This window comes from Pseudophryne corroboree, chromosome 5, assembly GCF_028390025.1.
Source record: "Pseudophryne corroboree isolate aPseCor3 chromosome 5, aPseCor3.hap2, whole genome shotgun sequence".
In the NCBI taxonomy this organism is placed as follows: domain Eukaryota; kingdom Metazoa; phylum Chordata; class Amphibia; order Anura; family Myobatrachidae; genus Pseudophryne; species Pseudophryne corroboree.
Window position 1 is genome coordinate 790,551,643 of NC_086448.1, and position 27,470 is coordinate 790,579,112.

Consider the following 27,470-nt stretch of genomic DNA (forward strand, 5'->3'; position numbering starts at 1 on the left):
TGGATCAATCAATCCTCTTGATTTGTTCTCAGGGCTTCCTAAACAGTATTGTAGGTCCTGGGCAAAGCAATGCGCTGGGGCCCCCACACCATTGGCGTTTCTATAATGGGCGCAATGGGTGCGGTGCACACCGTTCCCTGGGTCCAGGGGGGCCCCCACACTGCAACCATTGCACCCATTTTAATACTTACCTTTCCGGAGTCCAGCGCCGGGAACTACGATCGCGGTGGAAATCGACGCCAAAATGTCCACCGCGCATGCGCGGTAGCCAAATTGGTCTCCGGATCATGGCGGGCGCACAATGCCGGAGTCTACAGCGCCGTACAGAGGAGGGGGCCCACCCGGAGGTGCACACGGGCCTCCTCCTCTGTAGAAACGCCCCTGCCCCACACACTCATTCATAGGAACTAATTAATGAAATCATAACTTGCCCCTCCTGCTGTCCTGCGCTGTCTCTCCACATGCTTCCATACAGTGATTGACTGCCAGTACTCTGATTGGTGGATAGCTCCAGCCATCCACCAATCATCATACTGACAACCATTCACTGTCTGGCTGCAGGCTGGAACACAGGTAGAGGATGCTGCCTGGCTGCTCTGTTTGTGTGACCACCACCCGCCCCTGCTTGGAGGCCCCTAGAATTCTGGGTCCCTGGGCAGCTGCCCAGTGTGCCTATACACTAAGATGGCCCTGGTTGTTCTAGGAGACAGGGTGGTGAATTATACTATATATGGTTGAGTCTTGTGCAGGGTGAAGCCTCTCCTCCCCGTATTTCAAACCATGCATGGGACGCAAGCATGTACTATTTTTGCATGCAGAGTAAACACTGGCTGCTTTTGGGTGCAGCCCACAGATGCTGGACAGCTTCACTGTTACACTGCAATTTAAATTTGATGTAGGACACGCGGCTCCCAAACCTCTCTGCAGTTACATCTGCCCCACCTGCCATAGACTTTCTACTCCAGAGTTTTAACTATAAATATTATTAGATTAATACAAATAAGATATTTATAACATATTCTTTGTATTTTTCATATTCTTTATACAGTCAAAACTCTGCCGTATACGTTAGTATGACAGGAAAGGAAAGGCTCTGCCTCATCTCACCCTTATATATATTTTTTATATATATTGCATAAAGCACATCATATACAGTATATATATATATATATATATATATATATGATATGCTTTATGAAGGATAATTGAAAACACTTTTGTGTTAGTTGACCTTTATTGTTTGGCTTCAGTATTATACACATGTTATCAATAAGAAAATAACTATTACTGTGTGTTATTGCATCCGAACTTAAAAACCCAACAACATAGAAATCATTCGGAGGATAGGGCACCTGGTTTTAATTTTAAAATGTATTTTACATAAAACTACAAATATACAAATGAAGGTTTCTTTCTCTTGCATGCAGATTCCCAGGAGGGCAATTACAAATCAGATGTAAATAGTAAGCCGCGGAAAGAGAGAACGGCCTTTACAAAGGAACAAATCAGAGAGCTGGAGGCGGAATTCGCCCACCATAACTACCTGACGCGGTTGAGAAGATACGAAATAGCAGTAAACCTGGACCTCACTGAAAGACAGGTATTTCCCCTGAGGTGCATTATACCATTTCTGTACTGTACTAAGATCTAATACTAGCGCAAAGTTCATATCGTAACTCTTCAGCCGTCAGTCAGTTTACTGACACATAACAGTGATTTCTGAAAGGACAATTTATGCGGCTACCTAGTGCTTCATCTTGGTTTTAGGAGTTGCCATCTAATCTTTGCATTGTTATGTGATAATCTCCACCCCTTAGATCTCATTGATATATATATGCTTTTTGCCATGAGAAAGAAAATGCTACATCCTACCCCATCCTCCAGAATTGACCATTAATGCCACCGTTGATGCACTTTTGGCACCATTAATGCTCCAATGGCACCATTGATGCACCGATTACACCATTTATTCACCAATGGCACCATTAATGCTCCGACGGCACCATTAATGCACCAATGATGCACCGATTACACCATTTATTCACCAATGGCACCATTGATGCACAGATTACACCATTTATTCACCAATGGCACCATTAATGCTCCGATGGCACCATTAATGCACCAATGATGCACCGATTACACCATTTATTCACCAATGGCACCATTGACGCACCGATTACACCATTTATTCACCAATGGCACCATTGATGCACCAATGACACCATTGATGCGTTGATGGCACCATTGATGCACCAATGTTGCTCTGTATCAATGGCACCATTGCTAATGACCCCATTGAAGCCCATCCCTAAGTTTGCAAGGATCTAATAGGGCTAGAAGACAATAAACTGTCCTGGAACTGCCCTCTGCGGGGGGGAAGCTTTAGTTATGTTCCTCTCGGATGCTACTTTTGTGATGCCACAAGATTTTCTCTTCAAATGAGGAAACTCTGTTTCTGCAGGCAATTACAAGAGCTGTTTGCTTCCATTTCTCATGCACCCCTAGAGAATCCATTTAAAAGGATTGTATGCAAATACTGGTGACAAAATTCCACATAAATGACCTATGGAAAGCTCCATAGAAAGGTGATTGGTGAAGCAGGAAGAAAGAAGTGACATGGAGGCTAGAATTGTTTGGCCGGAACCAAAGGTCATTAGAGCGCACAATGTGACATCACTGCGGCACGAGGCTGAACGCTGCCCCTCATTGTATAGGCGACAGGTACAATAAGGCAAAATTATTCTGCTGCAGATAAGGTAGACCAGACATGCACCATGCACACAATAAAAATGTGCAAATTATTAACAGCAAATGTATAGCAGATGATCAGGGCTTTAAACGTTCCTACAGCAATATATTAGCAAAAGGGCATACCAGGTGCCGGGGAAACAGGGAGTTTCCGCAAGCCATCAAAAGTGAGGAAAGCAAATGCTTTCAATCAACTGTTTAATTTATATCTACAGTATGTTCTGTTTTATATATATATATATATATATATATATATCCTCATGCAGATACAGTACATGCATACAGATGTGCAAGTATAGACTATTCTATCACAGCACAGACATATAAATAAAAATATACTGGAAGATTTAATTACTTTCAGATTTAAAGAGAATCCATGTAGAATTTTGAGTCTGCTCATCTGAATCCAGTATATTTAGCAGCAATTTTGAAGAAAACTAGTGATTGTGCCTTTATGCACATTGAGGTAAATTTACTAAAGCTTCTAAAACAGAGAATTGGTGATGTTGCCCATAGCAACCAATCAGATGCTGTCTATCATTTCTCTATTGCCTTTTAGAAAATGATAGACAGCATCTGATTGGTTGCTATGGGCATCATCACCAAGTCTCTGTTTTAGAAGCTTTAGTAAATTTACCCCGATGTCTATAGCAGGGAAAACATGTTATTGAACGCTCACCTGCACTGTAATGCCGCTTTCAGATCGCCATGCTGGGTCGCATCCGGTATTTGGAAATGGGTCCTTCCCATGTGAGGCCCGGCATTGGACCCCTAGGCACTAGGACTCCTAAACCACTAGGCATTGGCTTCCTGACTCGGCAATATGCTGGGTCTGGTTGCCATCATGGGCGGAGGGCGGAGTCGGCGCTGTCTACATTGGGGGCAGGACGCTGGGAGATGGGATCATCTCTGCGCCACCTCTGCTTATACTGTGAACGGGTCCCGTGTCGTTTTGACCTGGCAACCTGTTCACACTGCACCTGAGCCAGTAATATCCCGGGACTAACCCTTCTTTATTCTCGGATTGAAATACTAGGTTAGGCGGCCCAGGAATTCGGGACTGACCCCTTTCACACCGCACAGCGACCCACGTCGACCCGGCAATATGCGGTTATTTGTGCGGTTTGAAAGTGGTATAAGCCTCACAGAATATTCCGTATTCCCTCTATAACATTCTGCACTTGTTTCATCCGATATATCGTTCCCATATCATTTGGTAAACAAATGGAGAGATAGAGAAGGGGGTCTTTAAAAATGTGAGCGGCTTTTGGAAATGCTAAACTTGCTTGCTTACATTTAGTTAAAACCAATAGTAAAAAACAAAAGTACTAAATATTAAATAAATTAAGTAAAATGTAATAATTTAAACATCCCTTTTTACAATCCGAGAAGCAGGTTTACCCGCCACCGCCAGCTCCAACACTGCCAATCACACCGCTAATTAGTAGTAGCGGCAGTGGTAGTGCGCATACCTGACCTGAGTCACGCTTGCACACGGAGTGGGACGGCCTGGGCGGTGGGGTCCAATCAGATCTTTGCTTTAGAACCCAGACATCCTTCCTGTAGGAAGGAGCGGGGCTGTGCGAACCAATCCCATTGTTACGTAGGCTCTCGCTGTCAAATGCCACAAACTGTGGTTTTTTGGAGGGAGTTTGATGAATGAAGGTCTCCCTCCTACAGAATGGGAATGGCGGCCAGGATCGGAAATTAAGGAGAGGCAGGAGATATCCGTGATATTACAAGGAATGCCTCCGATATTACTGTACATGTATAAGTGAAAATTACAATTAAAGATGATGAATGAGCTAAAAGAGTTTTCTGTCAGGGAAATATACTGTAGTTATGTGTTTGTTTGGAGTGGACATACCCTCCTACCCGTACTTTATATCGGTGTCTTCTTTCTGTGTGTGTTTAACACGGTTTAGTCTTATAATTATTTAATTCCTCCAAACTGTCCTGAATCAGTGAGACAGACCCGTTTATCTGGGGCCATCCCACCTGCAGGTCGCAGTGTCCCGCGGACGGGTGGAGGTTGGGACGGGACACTCTGAGACCAGCGCAGAATGGATGTCATTCACACACACTGTGGTGGCTATGAGAGAGGCGGGGGGATATCCTGCAGCTCCTGGACACTGGGCAAGCTCCCAGCATGACGAAAACAGGGGCATGGCTTACGTGGTCGGCATTCCCGGTAGACCATGTCCCCTTGCTGCTAAGCCACACACCCTAATTGCGCAATTGACCTGATCTGAGCACCACATAAGTTGGAAGGTATGCAATTTGATTGCGCTTGGGGAAAGTGTCTTAAACAGTGTTAGGAGCAGAGCAAAAAACTAATCAAAACTTAGCAAACAAGGAGCAATTTGCACCTTAGGAAACCCATGTTTCACTGCAGACGGGGCAGATTTAGAGTTGGGAGGGGCGCGTCCTAGAGTAATTCAAAGTTTCAGTGTAAAAACAAAGCTGCACGGTATTTCAGACATGGAAATGCAGCCAGTCTTACCCATTGATAACTCCTGCTCCAATATTTGCTTTGCTGCTAATTTTACATATTTTCTTGGGTGCACAAAGCAGATCAATGGGGGGAATTCAACTGACGGCGGGAAATGTAAAAAATCCTGCGTTGCTGGGTTTTTCTCGCAGCCACTGGGTTTTGCTATTCAATTGCAGGACAGAAAATTAGACGCAGTGATTTCTATGAAAGTCACGGCGTCTTTTTTTCACATACTGTACCTCCAGAGCAAGTCTGATCTTTCCTAAGTTTAGGAAGATCCCCAGGACTTGCTCTGCCCCCCCCCCCCCACCCCCCCGCGGCAAGCTAACCCCCCCTTCCCCTGAGGACTATTTAAGAAGTTTCTAATTATACCCCTTTTACACTCACAGGCTCGGGTCATTCCCGGGAATGACACTTTTACATTAGTGGCCCGACCCGGCATATTGCCGGGTTGGTGACGTCACCGCTGACTCTACCGGTGGCGGTGCTTGGAGATAATCTTCTCCAAGCACCGCCTCCTCCTATGCAGAGTTCGGGTGCCGGGTCGCCTTGACCCGGTATACCCGTTCACACTGCACAGCTTACCGGGATGGTCCCGGATTCAACCCAGGTCGAGACCTGGGTTGAAATCCTGGGATGCTCGTCCTGGGAAATTGTAAGTGTACCCTTTTACACTGACAAAAATCCCGGGATGATGCGCGTTCACGTGCAAAATCCAGGGATAAAATTGTCAGTGTAAAAGGGGTATTAGCTTCATTAGTCAGTGGTGTTGTCCACAAGCGGTATTGTCCAGCGCAGGGATCTCGCCTCGGTCATCTACAGCAGCGGTGAGTGTGTGACTGTCTGTGTGTGAGTGAGTGAGTGAGTGAGTGAGTGAGTGTGCATGAGTGTGTGTGTGTGATCCCCCACCTGTGCGTGTGTGTGTGTATGTGTGTGATCCCCCACCTCTGTGTAGTGTCATTCCCCCGGAGGCAGCGGCTGGGAGAACTACACCTCCCAGCAGCAATGTAAAGTAGGAGGGGAGATGATTTCATTTTTAATTGTGCTGCAGGGTTTTCAGAGCTGAAAACTCTGCGGTGCAAGTAAAAAAAAATTTTTTTAAAAATTCACAATTGGATACCGTGGGTACCAGGAGCGCGCATGCCCACGGTAATCCAAAATAGTTTGAAAGGTACGTACATTTTACCTCACTAATCCCAACTGAATCCCCCCTATGCATGAAAGGACAACATTTCTTTGTTGCGGATGTAATGGTTTGGTTATAGGAGCAAAGTCAGAGATACCGCAGTGATGCAGAAGGGTTTGCTGTACACAAACCTGTGAATTAATGTTATCGTACGGAGAACAGCCCCTTTAAAATAAATTCACATTTCCTCCATGTCTTTTCTGCATTTTGTGGTTGATCCCCAAATAACGTTACTGACCTGAATAAACCTGGACTCTTATAAAATATACATTCTTATCATAGCTAGAGTTTGACACCTTAGATTCATCCAAGACACACACTCGCGTGCAAGCGTATTGATTACACACTATTAACGTGCTGACTTAGAGGAGGGTTTCAACTAGTGAGGATTGTAACAGGATTTGTGATTGAAGGATAAAAATAGCGTTCCATAAATAAAAGCCCTAATGCGTGCTATTCAGTATATTCAGATTCTGCAACCTGTTCCAGCTACAGCTTAATCATCAGTTTGTAGACAGGAGGGCAAACCAACACACCAAGTAAGGGAGGGGGGCTATTCTGGTGAGCAGATTCAGATAATAGATCAATCTACTATTGCTTATTTAGAAGTGGATTTTTAATAACATTTAAGTTGTAATTAATATCTTGCATTTCTCTCACTTTTGCTCTCTAATAATATTTAATTTAATTACTTCAACTCAAACCTCAAATAAAGGGCCTAATTCAGACCTGATCGCTCCTCTGCAAATTTGCAGCGGTCTGCGATCAGATAGCCGCCCCCCATAGAGAGTGAAAACCCGCCCCCTGCAAGTGTGTGATTGCATGCGCACGCCGCATGAAATCTTCGCCAGACAGCGAACACCAGCAAACCCATTCGCAACTCACTCACCATCTAATGATTTTTCCAGTCTGTGCGCAGCCCAGGACTTACTCCTACAGTGCGATACAAACAGGCTGACCAGGGCCGGAGCTGACGTCACACACCCGCCCTGACAACGCTTGGGAACGCCTGTGTTTTTCCTGACACTCCTAGAAAACGGCCTGTTACCACCCCCAAATGCCCGCTTCCTGTCAATCACCTTGCGTATGCCCAGCGATCAAATTTTTCGCAAAATCCTGTCGGTTTGGCGACGTGACTGCGCATTGCGGTGCATATGCATGCGCAGACATTCGATAAAGGCCCGCTGTGTGATTTCGCACAACAGCGATCGGGTCTGAATTCGGCCCAAAGTTTGACACAAAGTTTCAAAATTAATTGACAGTTAATTTGCACTGAAATTATATATATATATATATATTTTGTGATATTCTGTATATGTATTTAATGGCGTCACACAGCCTCTGATCTCTTCACATGCGTAGCAGCCACATGCATGAGTAATTGACATAGAAACACAAAGGACAGCTCTTCCAATAAGAACTGTCCTTTGCATTATGATGCCTCCGTGGGTCCTATTGCGCATGCATGTCCGTTGGCCTGCGCAAGCCTCTCAGGGGTATTCCGCATAAATAAGCTCAAAGACTTCTATAGGCAATATAATCGGGTGTGCATTGCGTTACCGGTGGCCGGGATCCCGGCTGCAGAATGCCGGAACGGGCAGGGCAGTGCAGCAAGCCCCTTGCGGGCTCAGTGGTCGCCAGAGGCAGAACTCTGGGAGGCAACGGAGTCATCTGCCGCCGGGCTCCTGCTCTGAAGGGGGGCACCTCTCCTCCCATTCTGTGACACCATTGAATTAAGTTAATTGATAGCTGCCGCTATCTCTTCAGTGTCCGACTTCCTCACTGGTCCCTGCACCTTACAAGTCACACCCTCTTTATTATACTGAATATACACATTTTAAAAGTATCACACCCAGGATTAGAAACCACAACCTATTACACTGGAAGCAGACACCTTACTGATGAAGCTATTTGCTCCTGTATAGGCATATGAGAAATTTAACTATATGAAGTCACTTCTCTGACAATTACACGTAACTTATAGTTAGAATTCTCATGCATCCTGTACAGGAGCAAATAACTCCATCAGTAAAGTGTCTGCTGTCAGTGAAGCAGGTCATGTGTTCTAATCCTGATAAAAGACAATTAAATGTATAAATACAGTATATACATTTTTTTCAGAACACTCCACACACACACACACACACACACACACACACACACACACACACACACACACACACGTATATGTGTGTATATGTATATATATATACGCACACACACATACGTACTGTACATATATTTATCTTAATATAGGAAATAGGGGGGCACCAATATTTTTCTTGCCTCCGGGCAACTGTGACGAACTTACACCACTGGTGGTCGCCACAGGTTCTATTCCCGGTCTATGAGTGTCATGGAATGTCGTAGAACCGCCAGTCACATAACTATATACATCTTGTATAATCTATAGCTGGAGCTGCCTATCGGGTACAATCTTCAGAAAAGTTTTGCTTACTCAAGCTTGACATACATATTTTGCAGCATTTTACCTTTAGCACATAACACCTGCTGCCACTTGTTTCTTATGACCAGAATTATTTACTATAATGCGTTATAACTAAGATTTCCGATCGTGCTTATTACAGCAAAAGGCAGCCATCCTTCTTGGCTATTTAATAATAAAATACCCGGGTACACTGAGATGTTGGCTGGCAGCGGGGCTGTTACCGCTTCATCAGGCATCCCGTTCATGTGTGACACGACAGAAAACATTTCTAAAAATAAATAAATTAACAATTATTTAAATAAATATTGTGCTGGTAAAAGGAGGATTGTGGCTGCAGCTGCCCCATATAGGCTTTGATAGAGAGGATGGAGAATAATCTCTGGCGAAAACACCAAAGATTGAGATTTCTCTGATTTAGAAAACAGGTGTAGGATCAGAACATTGCCCTGGCAACGGAGGCAAGTGACGTCAGTTAGTAATTGTGGGGTCTATTTACTAAGCCTTGGGCGGAGATAAAGTCAACGGAGTTAAATTACCAGCCAACCAGCTCCTAATTGTCATATTTCAAACCCAGCCTGTGAAATGTAAATTAGGTGTGGATTGGATGGATTTGGGGGTCATTCCGAGTTGATCGCTAGTGAAAAATGTTCGCAGTGCAGCGATTAAGTGAAAAAGCGGCACTTCTGCGCATGCGTATGCAGCGCAGTGCGCACGCGCAACGTACTTTCACAACAAGCAATGTATTTTTACACAAGGTCTAGCAAAGCTTTTCATTCGCAATGGCAGCCGCAGAGTGATTGGCATGAAGTGGGCGTTTCTGGGTGTCAACTCACCGTTTTCAGGGAGTGTTCGAAAAAACGCAGGCGTGCCAGGAAAAACGCAGGCGTGGCTGGCCGAACGCAGGGCGTGTTTGTGACGTCAAATCCGGAAACTGAATGGTCTGAAGTGATTGCAAGCGCTGAGTAGGTCTGGAGCTGCTCTGAAACTGCACTATTTTTTTTTTTACGCCGCTCTGCGATCCTTTCGTTCGCACTTCTGCTAAGCTAAGATACACTCCCAGTGGAAGGCGGCATAGCGTTAGCACTGCTGCTAAAAACAGCTAACGAGCGATCAACTCGGTATGACCACCTTTATCTCCATTGATTTTATCTCCATCCAAGGCTTAGCAAATAGACCCATGAGTATCTCTCATGCACCTGGAGCTAATATAACCTGGCTGGGTAACAAATCAGAATGCTGATTTCAAATGATTGAATTAACAACATAGGGGGTCATTCCGAGTTGTTCGCTCTGTATTTTTTTGTCGCAACGGAGCGATTAGTCGCTAATGCGCATGCGCAATGCCCGCAGTGCGACTGCGCCAAGTAAATTTGCTATGCAGTTAGGTTTTTTACTCACGGCATTACGAGGTTTTTTCTTCGTTCTGGTGATCGTAATGTGATTGACAGGAAGTGGGTGTTTCTGGGCGGAAACAGGCCGTTTTATGGGTGTGTGCGAAAAAACGCTACAGTTTCTGGGAAAAACGCGGGAGTGGCTGGAGAAACGGAGGAGTGTCTGGGCGAACGCTGGGTGTGTTTGTGACGTCAAACCAGGAACGACAAGCACTGAACTGATCGCAGATGCCGAGTAAGTCTGGAGCTACTCAGAAACTGCTAAGAAGTGTCTATTCGCAATTCTGCTAATCTTTCGTTCGCAATTTTAATATGCTAAGATTCACTCCCAGTAGGCGGCGGCTTAGCGTGTGCAAAGCTGCTAAAAGCAGCTTGCGAGCGAACAACTCGGAATGACCCCCATAGAGGGGGTAATTCAGAGTTGACCGCAGCAGCAAGTTTGTTAGCAGTTGGGCAAAACCATGTGCACTGCAGGGGGGTAGATATAACATTTGCAGAGAGAGTTAGATTTGGGTGGGTTATTTTGTTTCTGCGCAGGGTAAATACTGGCTGCTTCATTTTTACATTGCAATTTAGATATCAGTTTGAACATACCCCACCTAAATCTAACTCTCTCTGCACATGTTATATCTGCCCCCCTGCAGTGCACATGGTTTTTCCCAACTGCTAACAAAATTCCTGCTGCGATCAACTTGGAATTACCCCCATTGTTTTCTATATTTAAAACAAAAATCTAGCTTGTCCATAATTTAGTGAGTGGACTGGATGCATAGAGTAAAATATCTTGTTTTTTCATCATTGCTAATTCTGTATTCCTGTGTGTGAGATGCCGCTGCACTTTAGTGTGTCAGAGAGGCATAAACATCTGAAGAAACATCACATCACAGTTCAACCTCATAACACTTATAGTATTTTGCATTTTGAATGTCATTATTAGAAAAAAAATAACCTGGCTACTAAATATTCCCACTGCTCTCCCCTTCCATAAGTCCCCTATTCATTTAAGTCCAGAGCAGCACTCAGTCAGAATCAGCCCCCACTACCTAATAATCATCCTCTACCTACATGACTGCCATATAACGCAGAGAACATTGCAGTGATCACAATACAATACATAGAGCATTGCAGTAACCGCAATATAATAAAGAGAACATTACAGTGGCTGCCACATAATACAGAGTATCAGTGAATACAATACATAGAGGATTGCAGTAACCGCAATATAATAAAGAGAACATCACAGTGGCTGAAATATAATACAGAGTATTAGTGAATACAATACATAGAGGATTGCAGTAACCGAAATATAATAAAGAGAACATCACAGTGGCTGAAATATAATAGAGAGTATCAGTGAATACAATACTTAGAGCATTGCAGTAACCGCAATATAATAAAGAGAACATCACAGTGGCTGCCATATAATACAGAGTATCAGTGAACACCATTTAATGCAGAGAGCATCACAGTGACCACCATATACAGTAATACAAAGAGCACCAGTGACTGCCCTACAATACAGATTTTTGGTAACTTCAATATAATACAGAGCAGATCAGAGTGAACACCATATTATACGGAGAACATCAGTGACTGCCATATAATATAGAGAGCACCATTGACTGCCCTATAATACAGAAAGCATCAGTGACCGCCATATAATACAGAAAAGCATCAGTGACCACCATATAAAACAGAAAGCATCAGTGACCGCCATATAATACAGAAAAGCATCAGTGACCGCCATATAATACAGCGGAATGTGATCACCACACTGAAGTCACAATGTATGAAGACACATCCGTTCTTCAGCCTCATTGTAACACCATTCAAACTCATGAATATAATTAACCCCATAAGAATCATTTCCTTCATAATCCTCCATATTAATTAGCCCCAATATGATCAAGTAATTACATTCATGTACATTAACCCCCTAATTACCTCTCTCATCTTAATTAACCCCTTTGAAGCATAAACCCCTTAAAAGCTTTTTCAGAATTTTACCTACCTAATCTATACCCATCCCACCCCTATACCCTAACTTACCTGTTGGGGATCTCTTCTGTACCTTCTGGTGCAGCCACACATCTTCGGGTGGCAGCAAACAGCAGTCAGTCGGGCAGTGCAGGACAGCAGAGCCGTAACTAGACATTTTGGTGCAGGGACATAGGTACGGTGGTACCCAGTGAAAGCACGTGCTATGATGCCTCTTCCCACATGACAGGTGCTGCAGTACAGCGCCCACTTCCTTGCGGTGGCACATCGCACCCCCCCCCCCTAGTTACAGCACTGCAGTACAAGTCCCACCAAAGCTGTCAGTGACGAGAAGGAGGGGCCATGTAGAAAAAGGGGAAACAGGACCCCTGCAGCATGCAGGGTACGGCCCTTATGAAGCGATAACCATATGGTGAGTGCTCTCCCCATTTAATGCACTGGGGCATATGTAATAGGGTGAACTGGCTCAATCGCTGCGATTACAGTAGCTGTAGCTTTAAAACGGTAGTCATTTACAAGGCAATTCCCAACCTGGGGGTAAATTTACTAAGATGGGAGTTCTATTTCTATTTAAGATGGGATGTTGCCCATAGCAACCAATCACATTCTGCTTCTCATTTATCTAGCACCTTCTAGAAGATAATACCTGGAATCTGATTGGTTGCTCTGGGCAACATCCCATCTTAAATAGAACTCCCATCTTAGTAAATTTACCCCATGGTTTTAACCTTTTAAACAATTGCAGCATTAAATCTACAACCTTAACCTTAATAGAAATCGCATTCCAATAAACACGTAAATACTAAATAGTAGTCTAACTTAGTATTTAAGCACAATACATTACACAGGCCAAACGTCATTTCCTAAACTTTAACACATTTATATTAATTACATTTTCCGCCACCAAAATACTGTACGTGAATATTTGTTTTGGTAAATAGCTTCTCTAAGTACATGTTGCCTGGGAGGGATCCGGGATCTGTGTGATAAGTTGCAGAGTGAAAGTGAAAGGTGGAAAAAGTAGGCAGACGTCCAAGAGGGGTTTTGACAGCTCTAATGTCTGGTTAGTGGAACAAGTGCTGGGCAGTTGGTGGATCTGCGGAAGGTTCCAGTCACAGGAGTTGCTGGCCGTGTGTGACTTTGGGCACCGCTGTTGCTATAGATCTCTGTTATGGGAACAAAATGTGACAAGATGAGAATTAGGGAGCCTCAGAGGTCACTGCTTCATTACATGTCTTTCAGCCGGTGGCAGGATAGTTACTAGGAGTCTAGAGTTTCTGTTATAGCAATTGTTACTACAGTATGTTCACAATTCTGTTACACTTCTTCTGCACTGACGTCTGCGTGACCCTCACATCAGAGGCTTATTATATAATATAGGAGCCCTATTGTGGTGATAAGAAGGCTTAAATAATATATAATTTTATCTGTATCTATCTATTATTATTTATATACAGCAGTGCATACATATTCCGCAGCTCTTTACAGAGAATATTTGGCCATTCACTTCAGTCCCTCCCCATGGGAGCTTACAGTCTATATTCCCTATCACATGTACACGCACACATTCACACTAGGGTTAATTTTGTTGGGATCCAATTAACCTACCAGTATATTTTTGGATTGTGGGAGGAAACTAGAGCACCCGGAGGAAACACACGCAAGTACAGGGAGAATATACAAACTCCACACAGTTACCCATGGTGGGAATAGAGCCCATGACCTCAGTGCTGTGCGGCAGTAATGCTAACCATTACACTGTCCTTGCTGCCTATCTATCATACCTCCCAACTGTCCCACTTTAGGCGGGACAGTCACATTTTTCTGGGCCTGTCCTGCTGTCCCACCCGCAGACCTCAGTGTCCCGCGGATGGTGCTCAGTTGGGGGCATTCCAGTATATTCGGGATTGCTGGGCATGCCCCTAGAGTGACAAAACCAGACCACACCCTTATGCCAATGAGGCCACGCCCCCTGTCAAAATGGCAAAAACATATCTTTTTAAATTCATAAGAAAGTCTGTCTCTCTGTAACAAATATTAGCAAATAACTAGGAGATTTTGGGCTTTATTCAGAGATGAACATAGGTGGCTGCACACGGAGCCAGATCTGCGTTCATCTCTGCACATGTTGAGGGCCGCCCCAGCATGAGTGAGGCCATCTTCTGATGTGTCCACAATCTGATTACGGAGGCATCGGATGTAAGGTTGACCCTGGCAGTGCAGCCTGGCTGCGCTGTCAGGTAGTCAGCGGCCATCTTTTTTTAGAGCAGCTGCTCCAAAAATGCTCCCAAAACACCCCGTTCACCCAGTCCTGCCACTCCCAACGCCGCATCACTGCACCACGAATGCCCGCCGATGTCAATCACATTGCAGCAGCATCCTTCATGGATTCAGCCACAATGTGTATGTCTGCACAGATGTTATGTACTAGATGTGATAGTACTAGTGCTGCTTACACATAATGCCTACAGTAGTAGTGCCGCTTACACATAATGCCCACAGTAGTACCCCTTACACATGATGCCACAGTAGTAGTGCCCCTTACACATAATACCCACAGTAGTAGTGCCGCTTACACATGATGCCCACAGTAGTAGTGCCGCTTACACATGATGTTACAACACACAGTAGTGCCCCATTTTGACATTATGTCTCACAGAAGTGCCACTTATACATGTTACATCACACAGTAGTGCCCCTTATATGCAATGCTCACAGTAGTAGTTCCCCTTACACATAATACCCACAGTAGTGACCCTTACACACATAATGCCTGCAGCAGTAGTTCCGCTTATACACATAAAGCCACAGTTTTAGTGCCACTTGTGCAAATAATGCCCACAGTAGTGACGCTTACACAAATAATGCCTACAGTAGTAGTGCTGCTTATACACACAATGCCCATAGTACTAGCACCGATTACACATAGTGCCCACAGTAGTGCCCCTTACACATGATGCCACAGTAGTAGCGTTGATTGCACATAATGCCCACAGTAGTAATGCCCTTACACATAGTGCCCACAGTAGTAGTGTCCCTTACACATAATACCCACAGTAGTGACCCTTACACACATAATGCCTGCAGCAGTAGTTCCGCTTATACACATAATGCAACAGTAGTAGTGCCACTTGTGCAAATAATGCCCACAGTAGTGACGCTTACACAAATAATGCCTACAGTAGTAGTGCTGCTTATACACACAATGCCCATAGTAGTAGCACCGATTACACATAGTGCCCACAGTAGTGCCCCTTACACATGATGCCACAGTAGTAGCGTTGATTGCACATAATGCCCACAGTAGTAATGCCCTTACACATAGTGCCCACAGTAGTAGTGTCCCTTACACATAATGCCCACAGTAGTAGTGCCACTTATACATAATGCCCACAGTAGTAGTGCTGCTTACACATAATGCCCACAGTAGTAGTGCTTCTTACACATGATGCCACGGTAGTAGTGCCCCTTACACATACTGGCCACAGTAGTAGTGCCACTTACAAATGATGCCACAGTAGTACTATCCCTTATACACAGCTCTCCCCCATACATTCCACCCCCCACTTGCCTCCTGTTTCACTGCCACGGGTATCATTTCTGCCACCAGCGCCATCAGAGGGGGACTGTGGGAGACATGCAAAGGAAGTTCCTGTCTAGCGCCAAATGCCTCATCTGTTAATGCGGGAACTGCTGCGCTTCCTGTGCAGTGACTGGGCATGGTGGGCTGGCAGAAGTGGATCACATTCCGTCTCCAAATACAAGTGACAGAATGCAGTTCCACCCTGTTCTGGCCTACTTTAACCCCTTCTCATAGTCATTACACTCAATCCTTTAGAATGTAAACTCTCACAAGCAGGTTCCTCTTCCCTCATGTGCTTTTACGTCTCTTACTTAACCTATCATCTTTTCAATACTCCCTTTGATGGCACCAAATCCTTCGGTTTTCTGCCACCCTGATACTTATTTCAGTGCTGTTTACTGATGCAGCTATGTTTATATACCCTGTACTTGTCCTACTGTATATTGTATTGAACTGTAAGTCACTGTCTTCATGTTTTGTTTATTTGTTAACTCTGTAATTGGGCGCTGCGGATCAAATGTGGTGTGTAAGCTATAAAAAAAACCAAATAATTGTGCTTTAATCATGACCAATCTAGAGGCCTTTGCATTAGACTGTGGCATCAAGTAAATGAACATATTTTGTTATTCCCTACAGTTTGGATGCCCCATCCTAACCTGCTCCCTTAGGCAACTGTCAGATTATTATTTCACAACAAGCTGCACCCTTTCATAACATCTGCACCCTAATAAATAATACACTGTACTGCCTATACAGTTTGATCACATTACATTGTTGGAGCATGCAGTATGGCATGAGCGTACAGTTTCTCTGCTTCAGATTACACCAAGGGGGAGATGTATCAAGACTTGGAGGGAAATAAAGTGAAGTAGTTGCCCAAATCATTCAACCAACTCCTAACAGCCATTTCAAAGTCTGGGCCAGATAAATTACAGTTTTGAAGATTATTTGTTCATTTGTGCTGCTTCTCCACTCTCTCCAAGGCTTGATACAAAACGAAAAGTGGTGATGTTGCCCGTAGCAACCAAATGATTCTATCATCTTCTAGGAAGCATTAGAGAAATTATAGCTAGAATCTAATTTGTTGCTAAAAGCAACACCATCACTTTTCATTTTTAGAAGCTTGAGTAAATTTACTCCCCCAGGGAGATGTATCAAAGAGAGAGAGATAAAGTGGAGAGAGATAAAATACCAAACAGTCAGCCCCTAACTTATGTGATTTGAGATTCTGCTTTCCCCCGTTGTGCAGTAGTAGTGAAACAGGGGATGAGAGTCTTCAGCACAGGCCCAGTGAACAATACAATAGAACGGTATCTGCTGACAGGATACACTAACACCAGTCCACCCTGATGCAGAGCATTGTAGGGTGATCTGGTGCATGAATTCTGATGAGAGTACCGCTGAAAAGCGGGGAGGAAACTGTAAAAGGATAAAGATACCTGCCGCAGTGTGTCTGTGGTGAACAAAGTTCGTGGTGCACAGGGATCTTTTGTGCACACACAAGCACACAGGCTGTGCTTGCAAAATGACAGTTAGGAGCTGATTGGTTGGTACTTTATCTCTCTCCGAGCTTTGATACATGTCCACCACATTCTCATATCCACTTACTTAACATGAAATTGTGTTAGAAATTGTGTACAGCCTACAGAACAAAAACACAATGTACTGAACAGTTTTCCATTGCATGAAAACATAAATAATATCTGATTGAAACATTTCCAGATACTAAATATTGTTTTGCTTTATTTTCTGTTAAGTTGCAAAAGTGTTATCATAGAATTTTGATGGCAGATAAGAACCACTTGCCTTAAACACATGTACACACCAGGGACGTGCAGTCAGGGGAGGCCCCTGTCACTAATGAGTAAAATAATATAAAGAAGATACATAAGACACATATTCTGTGTCATATGTATCTTCTTAATATTATTCTAATGAAGTTAGCCTATGAAATTACTTTGGGAGGCACTCATAACAAGTGCCTCCGGTACGCAGTGAAAATGGGGATGCAGCGGGGGGCGGGGCCTAACACTGGGCTTTAAAAGCCCATTAGAAAGAAAGGGGACAGCGGCACTTATACAAGTGCCTCGCTGACAGCCTGGGATGGGCTTTCAGGCATGACTGCTGTGATTGGACAGCGGATCCAGTGGTGGATCCGCTCGTCCAATCACCCAGAGGCGGTGGGAGAAGCGGAGGCGGGACCCGGCAGTTAGTGTGAGCTGTCCCGGGTCACTACAGTAAAGCAGCGGCGGCCCCGGGAAGCCCGGAACTGGAGAGTATGCGGCGGCGGTGGCCAGCACTCTCCAGTCTAGTTCCTGCTCCTCCACCCTCCTAGCCAGCAGCAGAAGCAGCGTCTCAGGTGAGAGAGGGGGTCAGCTGGATGGGCTGCACTGGCGTGCGCACGGGGGGGGGGACGACTCACGTTTACAACACATTACCGCAGTCCTGTCACCACCCTCCAAGTGTCCAGCTTAATTTAAATCATGTGTAACTCTATTCACCAAGAACATTGGAGTGTGTGGATCCGCACAGGGCTGCAGTAACAGTTTCCTGATAGCGGCATCACACACACACACACACACACACACACACACACACCTGTCCCGATGTGAGGGCTCTGTCCGGCCTGTGTCAAGTGTCAAAACCATTTGAGAACTCAGACCCTAAGCGTAATGTGAATTTTGTTTCATACCATGTGGCGTAATGTGAATTTCGGCTCATACTGTATGTGGTAATGTGAATTTGGCTCATACGGTGTGGGGTAATGTGAATTTTGGTTCATACTGTATGGCGTAATGTGAATTCAGCTCATACTGTGTGGGGTAATGTGAATTTGGCTCATACTGTGTGGGGTAATGTGAATTTGGCTCATACTGTGTGGGGTAATGTGAATTCGGCTCATACTGTGTGGCATAATGTGAATTCGGCTCATACTGTGTAGCATAATGTGAATTTGGCTCATACCGTGTGGCGTAATGTGAATTGCGGCTCATACTGTGTAGTGTAATGTGAATTTCGGCTCATACTGTGTGGCGTAATGTGAATTTCGGCTCATACCGTGTGCTGTAATCAATCAGGGTGTAGGTGCTGGGGGTTGCAAGGGGTGGGGAGTGTATGTGGGGCAGGGGGAGGGGAATGCATATGCATGTAGGCCCATCACTCGCTAGTTCCGCCACTGGGTCAGGAATAGGTTGGGAAAGTGCAAGCAGCGATAGGGTGCAGTGGCAGCTAGGACTCAGGGTTATGCCGTAGCAGACAGTCCGTACCAGCCGGTGGTCGCACCATTATGTTTAATTTTTTTCCCTGGGGTGTATTATATCTACTTGTAATATTAGGAACTAGGGACAAATTAGATTAAGCCATGTGATTTTACTGAGAGAATGTAAAACAGTGCAAGACATGTCACTGGGTGGTGCTAGACACGCACAAAAGACTGTGCTAGACACGCCTCTCTGGCAGAGCAACCCCCTAATAAAATTAGCTGCGCACACCTACGATGGGCTGCAGGGAGGTGCAAAAATGGACTAAGATCTGATGTGAAAATATATATATATATATATATATATTATTATGCCTCCCCAGCCAAAGACCTCACCGCACGTCACTGGTACACACACAAATGTGGGTTAATTTTTTTTCAGGAGCTAAATAACCTACTGTACCAGTATATTTTTGGATTATGGGAGGAAACCCATGCAAGCACTGGGAGACTATACAAACTCCACACAGTTAGGGATGTGGTGGGAATTGAACCCATGACCTCAGTGCTGTGAGGCGGTAATGCTCACCATTACACCATCTGTACTACAGGGTCATTACAATTTGGAGCAATGCTGTTGTGATGGAGATTTAATGCTTGAGGCTACCTTATGTATGGGTTTTGTGCGCACTGCAGATTGCCCTTACATCGTGCCGAAATGACTGACTGTGAATCGACCCCTATATGTTGCAATTTTACTATAGGAATATGTTTGTGTATTTAACAAACTTAAACTGTTCTTTTTTTCTCTACAAGGTGAAAGTTTGGTTTCAGAATCGCAGAATGAAGTGGAAGCGAGTGAAAGGAGGCCAACAGGGGGCGGCAGCGAGAGAGAAAGAACTGGTTAATGTGAAAAAAGGGACATTGCTGCCTTCCGAGCTCTCTGGGATCGGAGCGGCGAGTCTCCAGCACACGGCTGACTCACTAGCCAATGACGACAGCCGTGACAGCGATCAGAGCTCCGAACACGCTCATTTATGATTTCTTCGTGAAAAGTGACTTGGAACCAGTTTTGTTCTCAGGAAAGAAAAATGACATGGCAAAGACTGGCTGAAAGAAAGCTTCAAGCACATAGACTCTAATAATAATGTTTGTCTCTTAAAGAAGATTTTCATTAACGACTACACTAAGGTCTTACACATGAGTTGGTAACAGGACGAAGGACAGGGCTGGGACGAGGGCAGGCAAAACAGGCAGATGTCTAGGGCACAGCAAACTTTAGGGGCACAAGTCCACGCATTCTTTCTTTGAATCCTCTTAAGTGTTTGAGCTTTAGCCAAAATCCTTTTTTTATCTTGGATTCATTTATCTTGGGTCATGAAACCTTTAGAGAAGGAAAAAATGTGGGAAGTGCAACAACACTGCAGTGCCAGACCTCCCCACCCCCATCACAAAATGGGGGTGGGGAGGGTTGTCACTGAGCGACGTCTGGGCTTCGGATGCCTAATTCCCTTGTCCGGGCAATGATGATGAATAAAATTGGTTTGGAACATTCCAATACTTTAGAATATGAAGGTGGTGACGTTGAGCAGGTAATCTTGCTTTACTGTAGCTTGCACTTATGTTTACAGAAATATTTCCATAGTATTGAAAGGAGCTTTCTCAAGGTTAGAATTGTAAAGCTGATACATTTATTTCTCATAGCCCGCTGGTGTTTACCTCCTAACACGGTGCAACCGTCAAAGAAATGTTATGAAGGATAAAAAAGATTTTAAAATTGCTATTCATATCATTCATATATAGGGGGAGACCAATCAGACCGTTTAGAGAGGAGAAGCGGGGGCGTTGCCCAGAGGAAACCAATCAGAGGCTAGCTATCATTTTATACAATTTACTACATTAATGATAGCAAATCTCATTAGTTGCTATGGGCAACGCATCTTTTTGTCCTCTTTAGAAGGTTTGATAAATGTCCCTCGTACAGTAGTGTTTTGTGCCTTTTATTACCATGTTGCTATCTCTGAAGTGCAGCGGTATAACTGCTTCATGGGCAGCAATAGCAACACTGCCCCCAATACAAATGTGTCCTCGTACAATATTGCCACAGTCGTGATAAACGACTTGCGTCTTTTTTGCTTGAATAAGCGTCTGAGCTGCACAAATTATACAATCGGATGCGCCAAAAGCACTTAACGAGACCACACTGATTCATGTGACAGTTGTACATCTGTGAGCAGGGCCGTAGAGAGATAGCCCAGGCCCCGGTAATGTTCGGGGCGTCACAATCACAATTCCATGGGGAAAACAACTATTTGTGACTGCGAAGTGGCGGGTGCCATGAGCCGCTCAGCTATGGGCAGAACCAGGGGGAAGGGGCACGATCAGTGCTATTGCTAATCATCCCTGCAGGCAAAGGAGACTGCTGCACACATTGGCAGCGACCTCCCTAGAACCATTGCAGCCCAGGACACAGCAGCGTGTGCTGGGATAGAGAGAGAGGCTGCAGATGTTGGCTTGGATTCAGTATGATATCCCAATGGACAGAAAGCTGGAGGTGAGAATACTGACAGCGGCATCCTGACCATCAGAATCCCGACAACCCCCCAGAAAGTACCCTAAGTCTCACTTGTACCCTTCCCTAGCCCTAACCCTCCCTTGTGGGTGTATAAGTGGTGCCTAACCCTATCCCTCCCTTCCGCGCTGCCTAAATCTAACCCTAACCTCCCCTTGAGAGTACATAACCTCCCCTCCCCGGTACCAAACCTTAACCTTCCGGTCCCTGCACCCTAACCCCCCCTTCTAATGCCTAAACCTAACCTCCCACCCCCGTGACAGGACGCGAGGAAGTCCCAATGTAACAACGTTCGGGATTCCGGGCATCAGTATTTTGGCACTGGGATCCTGATTACCGTTGGGATTTGGACGCCGGTCTTAAGCTGTCGGTCGGGATTCCAGCGTCGGTGTTTCGACCCTGTCTGGTGCCATTTTAACTGCATCCCATTAAGGGGAAGTGTGATGAGAGGGGAGCATGCCAGGCCCCTCCAACAAGCCCAGGTAATTAGTACCACCCCCCCTCTCAGTGCCGTTGTCTGTGAGCAGATGAGTGAATCTGTATACAAAGTGCTATGATGGAGGGATCCGGTCTCTAGGTCGACAGTAACTAGGTCGACGCTATCTAGGTCGACCACTATTGGTCAACAGGGTCTCTAGGGTCGACAGGGTCTCTAGGTCGACATGTTCTAGGTTGACAGGTCAAAAAGTCGACATGAGTTTTTAACGATTTTTTTTCTTTTTTTGAACCTTTTCATACTTAACGATCCACGTGGACTACGATTGGAACAGTAATCTGTGAGCGAAACGAGCCATGCGAGAGGACACGGTGCACTAATTGGGGTTCCCGGTCACTCTACGAAGAAAACAACACCAGAAAAACATTAAAAACTCATGTCAACCTTTTGACCTGTCGACCTAGACCATGTCGACCTAAAGACCCTGTCGACCTAGAGACCCTGTCAACCTAGTTACTGTCGACCAATAGTGGTCGACCTAGACACTGTCGACCTAGTTACTATCTACCTTCCATACCACACCCGTGATAGAGCGTTCATGGCTTTTTTTCACGCCAAGTTCCATTGTGCTTTATCTGCAACTTTTTACGTATTTAAAACTAATCCCTCTGTGTTTAAAGTCACAACCCGGTGTCTCGAGTACAGATTAAGTGGGGTTTTGCTGCATTTGCGATGCGAATAAGACACAAATTTAAAGGCAAAGATGCTTTGCTACACTGCGCGGCGCGGTGTCTTACATTGCATGGCGTATTGCACTGTATGAGGACACATCTGTAGGTAAGAAGATAATCTTCAATTAGGATGAACAAAACAACACAGGCATTGCGGTTCAATTATCTCGACTTGCATTATTGCTTAAGAACCTACCTTGATCATTGTTTACACTCTCATACGCTTTAGTTTAGAAACAGTTGTGTTATTTTCTGTTTCACCAGTAACGTTTTTTTTTTCTAAAGTCATGGAGAAAAAATTGACACTTTTTTATCCACAATTTTGGCAGAATTTTAAAGAAAAATTCATGCATTGATCTCCGTGTCTATAAATTTACCCCATTAGTCTTTTGAATACAGTGCAACAAAAATCAGTTAGAAAAAAAAACAAAAAAACAAAAATAATAATAAAAAACGACTTAAGCTCTGTAAATATACATCCTGCAATTTTCCTGATTACATTACAACAATACCGCAATCCGCAATATACTCCTATATAGAGATACTCCACTTTCCTTACTTCACTTATGCTTTTTCGTTTGAAAAAGATGACAAACTTACAGTTTGTTTTTTTCATCCTGACGCACTTTCGCATCCAACCAGGTGGCTAAAGATTACAGGTGTTAAGAGCCCCATATACTAGAATGATAATGCCCGATTTCATCCAATTTCGGGCATTCGGGACAATATATCTGGTGAAATCGGGCATTTTGGAGGTGTATCCGATCCGATCTGATGCGCGTTGCCGTGAGTGTCGGATCGGCTCCCCTAGATCGTTAGTGCTGCACTCGTGATATGTCGGTTCCCGCAGGCATGGCTGGGATCGCATAAGATATATTGCATGCAAAATTTACCAAATCGTATGTAATCGTATGGAACCACTCCAGGAAGAGTTCAAGGGAAATCGCCTCCGACTTCAGCCTCAGACATATCGTTGTGGTGTATGGGGCCCTTTAGAATAGTTCAGATTGAAGTTGAAACCGGTCTTGTTTGACAGTCTCAGACTTGTTCTCAGTTCGTGTGTGATCCGGCTCATCTGTGGTCTAGCTAAATTCTTGAAATTAATATAAAATGGAAAGTGAGAACTTGGGTACATTCACCACGTATGCTAGATGTAGGTTGAGCACATAAGTATTTGCCAAATGTCTTCCAAACAGCATGATGGCCATCAAAATGTGGCCAACGTTACTAAGGCTCATACACACTAGCCGATTTTGAGCTCAAAGTAGCTCACTTTTGGCGTTTTGAGCTACTTTGAGCTCAAACTCGGCCAGTGTGTATGGCCGGGCAATGAGCGGTGAGCGCTAATGCATGCTCCCACATCATCGCCAGCTGTCACCAGCCGTCACCATCCGTCGGGCTGCTTGAACAGCCGAGTGAACCACTTTCCACAGACTCCTACTGTGAAAAGTGTTTCACCTCCCCCGTGAACGGTATCCGGTCTCCAGGTCGTCAAGACTTAGGTTGACAGTGTCTAGGTCGACCACTATTGGTCAACAGGGTTTCTAGGTCGACAGGGTCTCTAGGTCAACATGTTCTAGGTCGACAGGTCAAAAGGTTGACATGAGTTTTTCAGTTTTTTCTTTTTTTGAACTTTCTCATACTTTACGATCCACGTGGACTATGATTGAGAATGGTAACCTTGTCCAAAGCGCGAGCCATGCAAGGGGACACGGTGCTCTAATTGGGGTTCCTGGTCACTGCACGACGAAAACAACACCAAAAAACATTAAAGAAACTCATGTTGACCTTTTGACCTGTCGACATAGACAATGTCGACCTAGAATCCCTGTCGACCTAGTTCATGTCGACCTAGACACTGTTGACCTAAGTGTGGTCGACCTTCAATACCACACCAGCCGTGAACATCGCTGGGACAGGTAAAAATTGCTCAGTGTGTATACACCTTAAGTGGGAGATTTATCAAAGCTTAGGATAGATAAACTGAAGAGAGATAAAGTACCGAGCAATCAGCTCCTGACATTTTTCAAACACAGAATGTGAGATGACAGAAGCTGATTGGTTGGTAGTTTATCTCTCTCCACTTTATCTCTTGCAGGCTGTAATAAATCTTTCCCTAAGAATTTCCTAGATTTTTCAGACTTTTGAGTAGATTTGATGAACGAGTTTGAGAACTGTTTTCAAAATGATTCAAGCGTCTCTAATAAGATCAATTGCAAGATTGACTGCAAATATTTGTCAACATTTTGATAATGATAACAATGATATTGTATTTTATACCTAAAGGTTTCGGACAATATCCCAATGGGACTCAAGCCTCTACAGGTGGCCAAACAGTATTATTTATATGAAGGCAGTAGTTGGAACTCACAGACTATGGGGTCTATTTAAGCGTTTGAGAAAAGCCCTTTCTCAAGCGGAAAAATGCTTGTCCCAGCTTCTCTCAATTTAACAAAAGGTGATAGCGTATTTTGCGTCACCTGGAAATCTATGGGGACAGTTGCCTGAGTCTATTTAACAAGTGTCGACAAGCACAGCTTTAGCCATGCCTTGCCATGCAGTACCGGCAAAGTCGGAGAGTCTTCGGTGTATCGCCTCCATGACGCATCTCGAGGCACGTGTGTGGCTGCTGGCCTCGCAGGAACATATTACTGGAACTCTTCTCTGGAAGTGTTAGGCTGACGGTGAGAGGGAGAAATCGTCCAGTTAGGAGCAGGGTTTTTACTGGAATTGTTGAGGCTCATTCTTAAATAGAACCCTAAGAAGGAGATTTATTAAAGCTCGGAGAGATAAAGTACCAACCAAATAGCTCCTAATTGTCAAACGCAGCCTGTAAAATGACAGTACTTTATCTCTCTCCACCTTTTTCTCACTCCAAGCTCTGATAAATCTCTCCCTTAGCTCTGTTGAATTGTGCTAGTTGGATTAATTACTCCACAAAGTTGCAGCCTTCACATATTAAGGCCCAGATTTATCAAGCCTTGGAGAGTGATAAATTGCACGGCACCAGCCAATTTGCTACTAACTGCCATGTTACAGGCTGTATTTGAATATTGGCAGTTAGGAGCTGGTTGGTTGGTACTGTATCACCGTGATATTTAGCACTCTCTTAGGCTTGATAAATCTTGGCCTTAAGTATTTTCCGATTGAAAATAGCGACAAACTGGGTAGAAGAACTGTACTGAACTCTGCATACTTACGAAACGGTATTCACTGTTTCTGTCGTTTGGGTGCACATGACAATAGTGTGTGAAAGCGGGCTCCATGATGGTTTTGAGTCGGGGACCCCATGTAGAAACCGTAGACTACTCTTGGTTTCCAGGCAATGAAATATTTGGTTTACATGAAGGAAATGACAGTGGAATCTTCTGCGTATGGACTATCCAAGATTGTACCTTGGCTATGTGTATATGTTATATATATGTATGCATTAGAACTCATTCTCACTTACCATGAACAAGGACAAGATACAACATAGCAAAACATTGTTTGTACTGTGTAAAAATGTTTAAGAAATTGTTCAATAATAAAAAAAAACATAAATTTTCAATTACACTAAATTGTTGTCCATGTTTTTGTCATTGCCAAGATGACACTTGTTATCCTAGAATACCGTAGTTCAATTTTAATGAGCCATCTTCATTTAAATGACACCAAGGAAGGACATCTCAGCTTGCCGGAGAAGCTAATCTGGGAAAACTGCAGCTCTATTAATATATGTAAAGGGAATAAGGTTCATTGGCACTGGGAGGTCTCTGGTACAATCAAGACTGTGCTCACAGATTCTGCTCCTCACTGTCACCTTGAACAATGACAGAGAGGCGCTGATTGGCCATTGAAGACCCCAGTGGTTCCAGTAGTATGTAGCTGCCGTTGACATACTCGACACAAGGTAATTGTGAGTGTGGCGGGAGCCTCACAGCGCTAATATTTGTGGACGTCATGGCTCAAGCGCTCATGTTGGTCTAGTACAGTGGTTCTCAAACTTGGTCCTCAGTCAAGAGTGCCCATCCAGATCAGCAAAAGTATGTTATCTCCCGGGATTCACAGCAATGATCCAGTTGGGGGGTTAACTCTCCTTATTCACCTCCCTTAGTGATAGTAGGTCCATGATGTTTAAGTACTTTCCTGTGGTTGTGTGTTGCCACAAGCCACAGGAAACACACAAGCCGCAGGAAAGTATTTAAACATCTGCGATTGGATGGACCTACTGGAATAAGGAGAGGTACTCTTGACACCCCACATTGTTTGGTACGTGGGTCTTCCAGCTAATGGTGGATTTTTCTTATGGAAATTTTGAAAGTATGAATTTTTAAAAACACTGTGAATAAAAAACGGTACTTCACTATATACATTTCTCTTTTCTTCTAAATTTGGTGGTGTGTGGACTAACTAAGGTACAAGGTCGACCTATCAGAGGAAAGAAAAGGATTAATGCACCTGTTAAATGGGCAAGAAGGCTTAGACGAATATCGTCGATTACTATTACGGAGGACCTATAAACTTTGCTCGGAATGTCCAAGTACACCAGGGGTGGGCACAATAGCAAGTATCTGAACTGACATTGAGCTTTTTTGGGGTGAAAGTGACCACCTCGGCCTTTTGTTGCTGCACTATTGTTTTGAAGCGCAGTCTTTTACGATTGTTTCTATTTATACAATCCTCTTAAGCTGAATTTTG

General features: G+C 44.3%; 1 protein-coding gene across 1 annotated transcript in view; it reads left to right on the forward strand.

The window, feature by feature from the left end:
* MEOX2 (mesenchyme homeobox 2) overlaps positions 1-27,099 on the forward strand; it is a 132,086-nt gene extending 104,987 nt beyond the window's left edge. Inside the window, exons 2-3 of the mRNA XM_063924420.1 lie at positions 1,428-1,600; positions 19,868-27,099. Of these exons, the coding sequence (XP_063780490.1) occupies positions 1,428-1,600; positions 19,868-20,092 (398 nt within the window). The 3' untranslated portion in view covers positions 20,093-27,099. The remainder of the gene's footprint in view (positions 1-1,427; positions 1,601-19,867) is intronic.
* Positions 27,100-27,470: the final 371 nt, after the last annotated feature.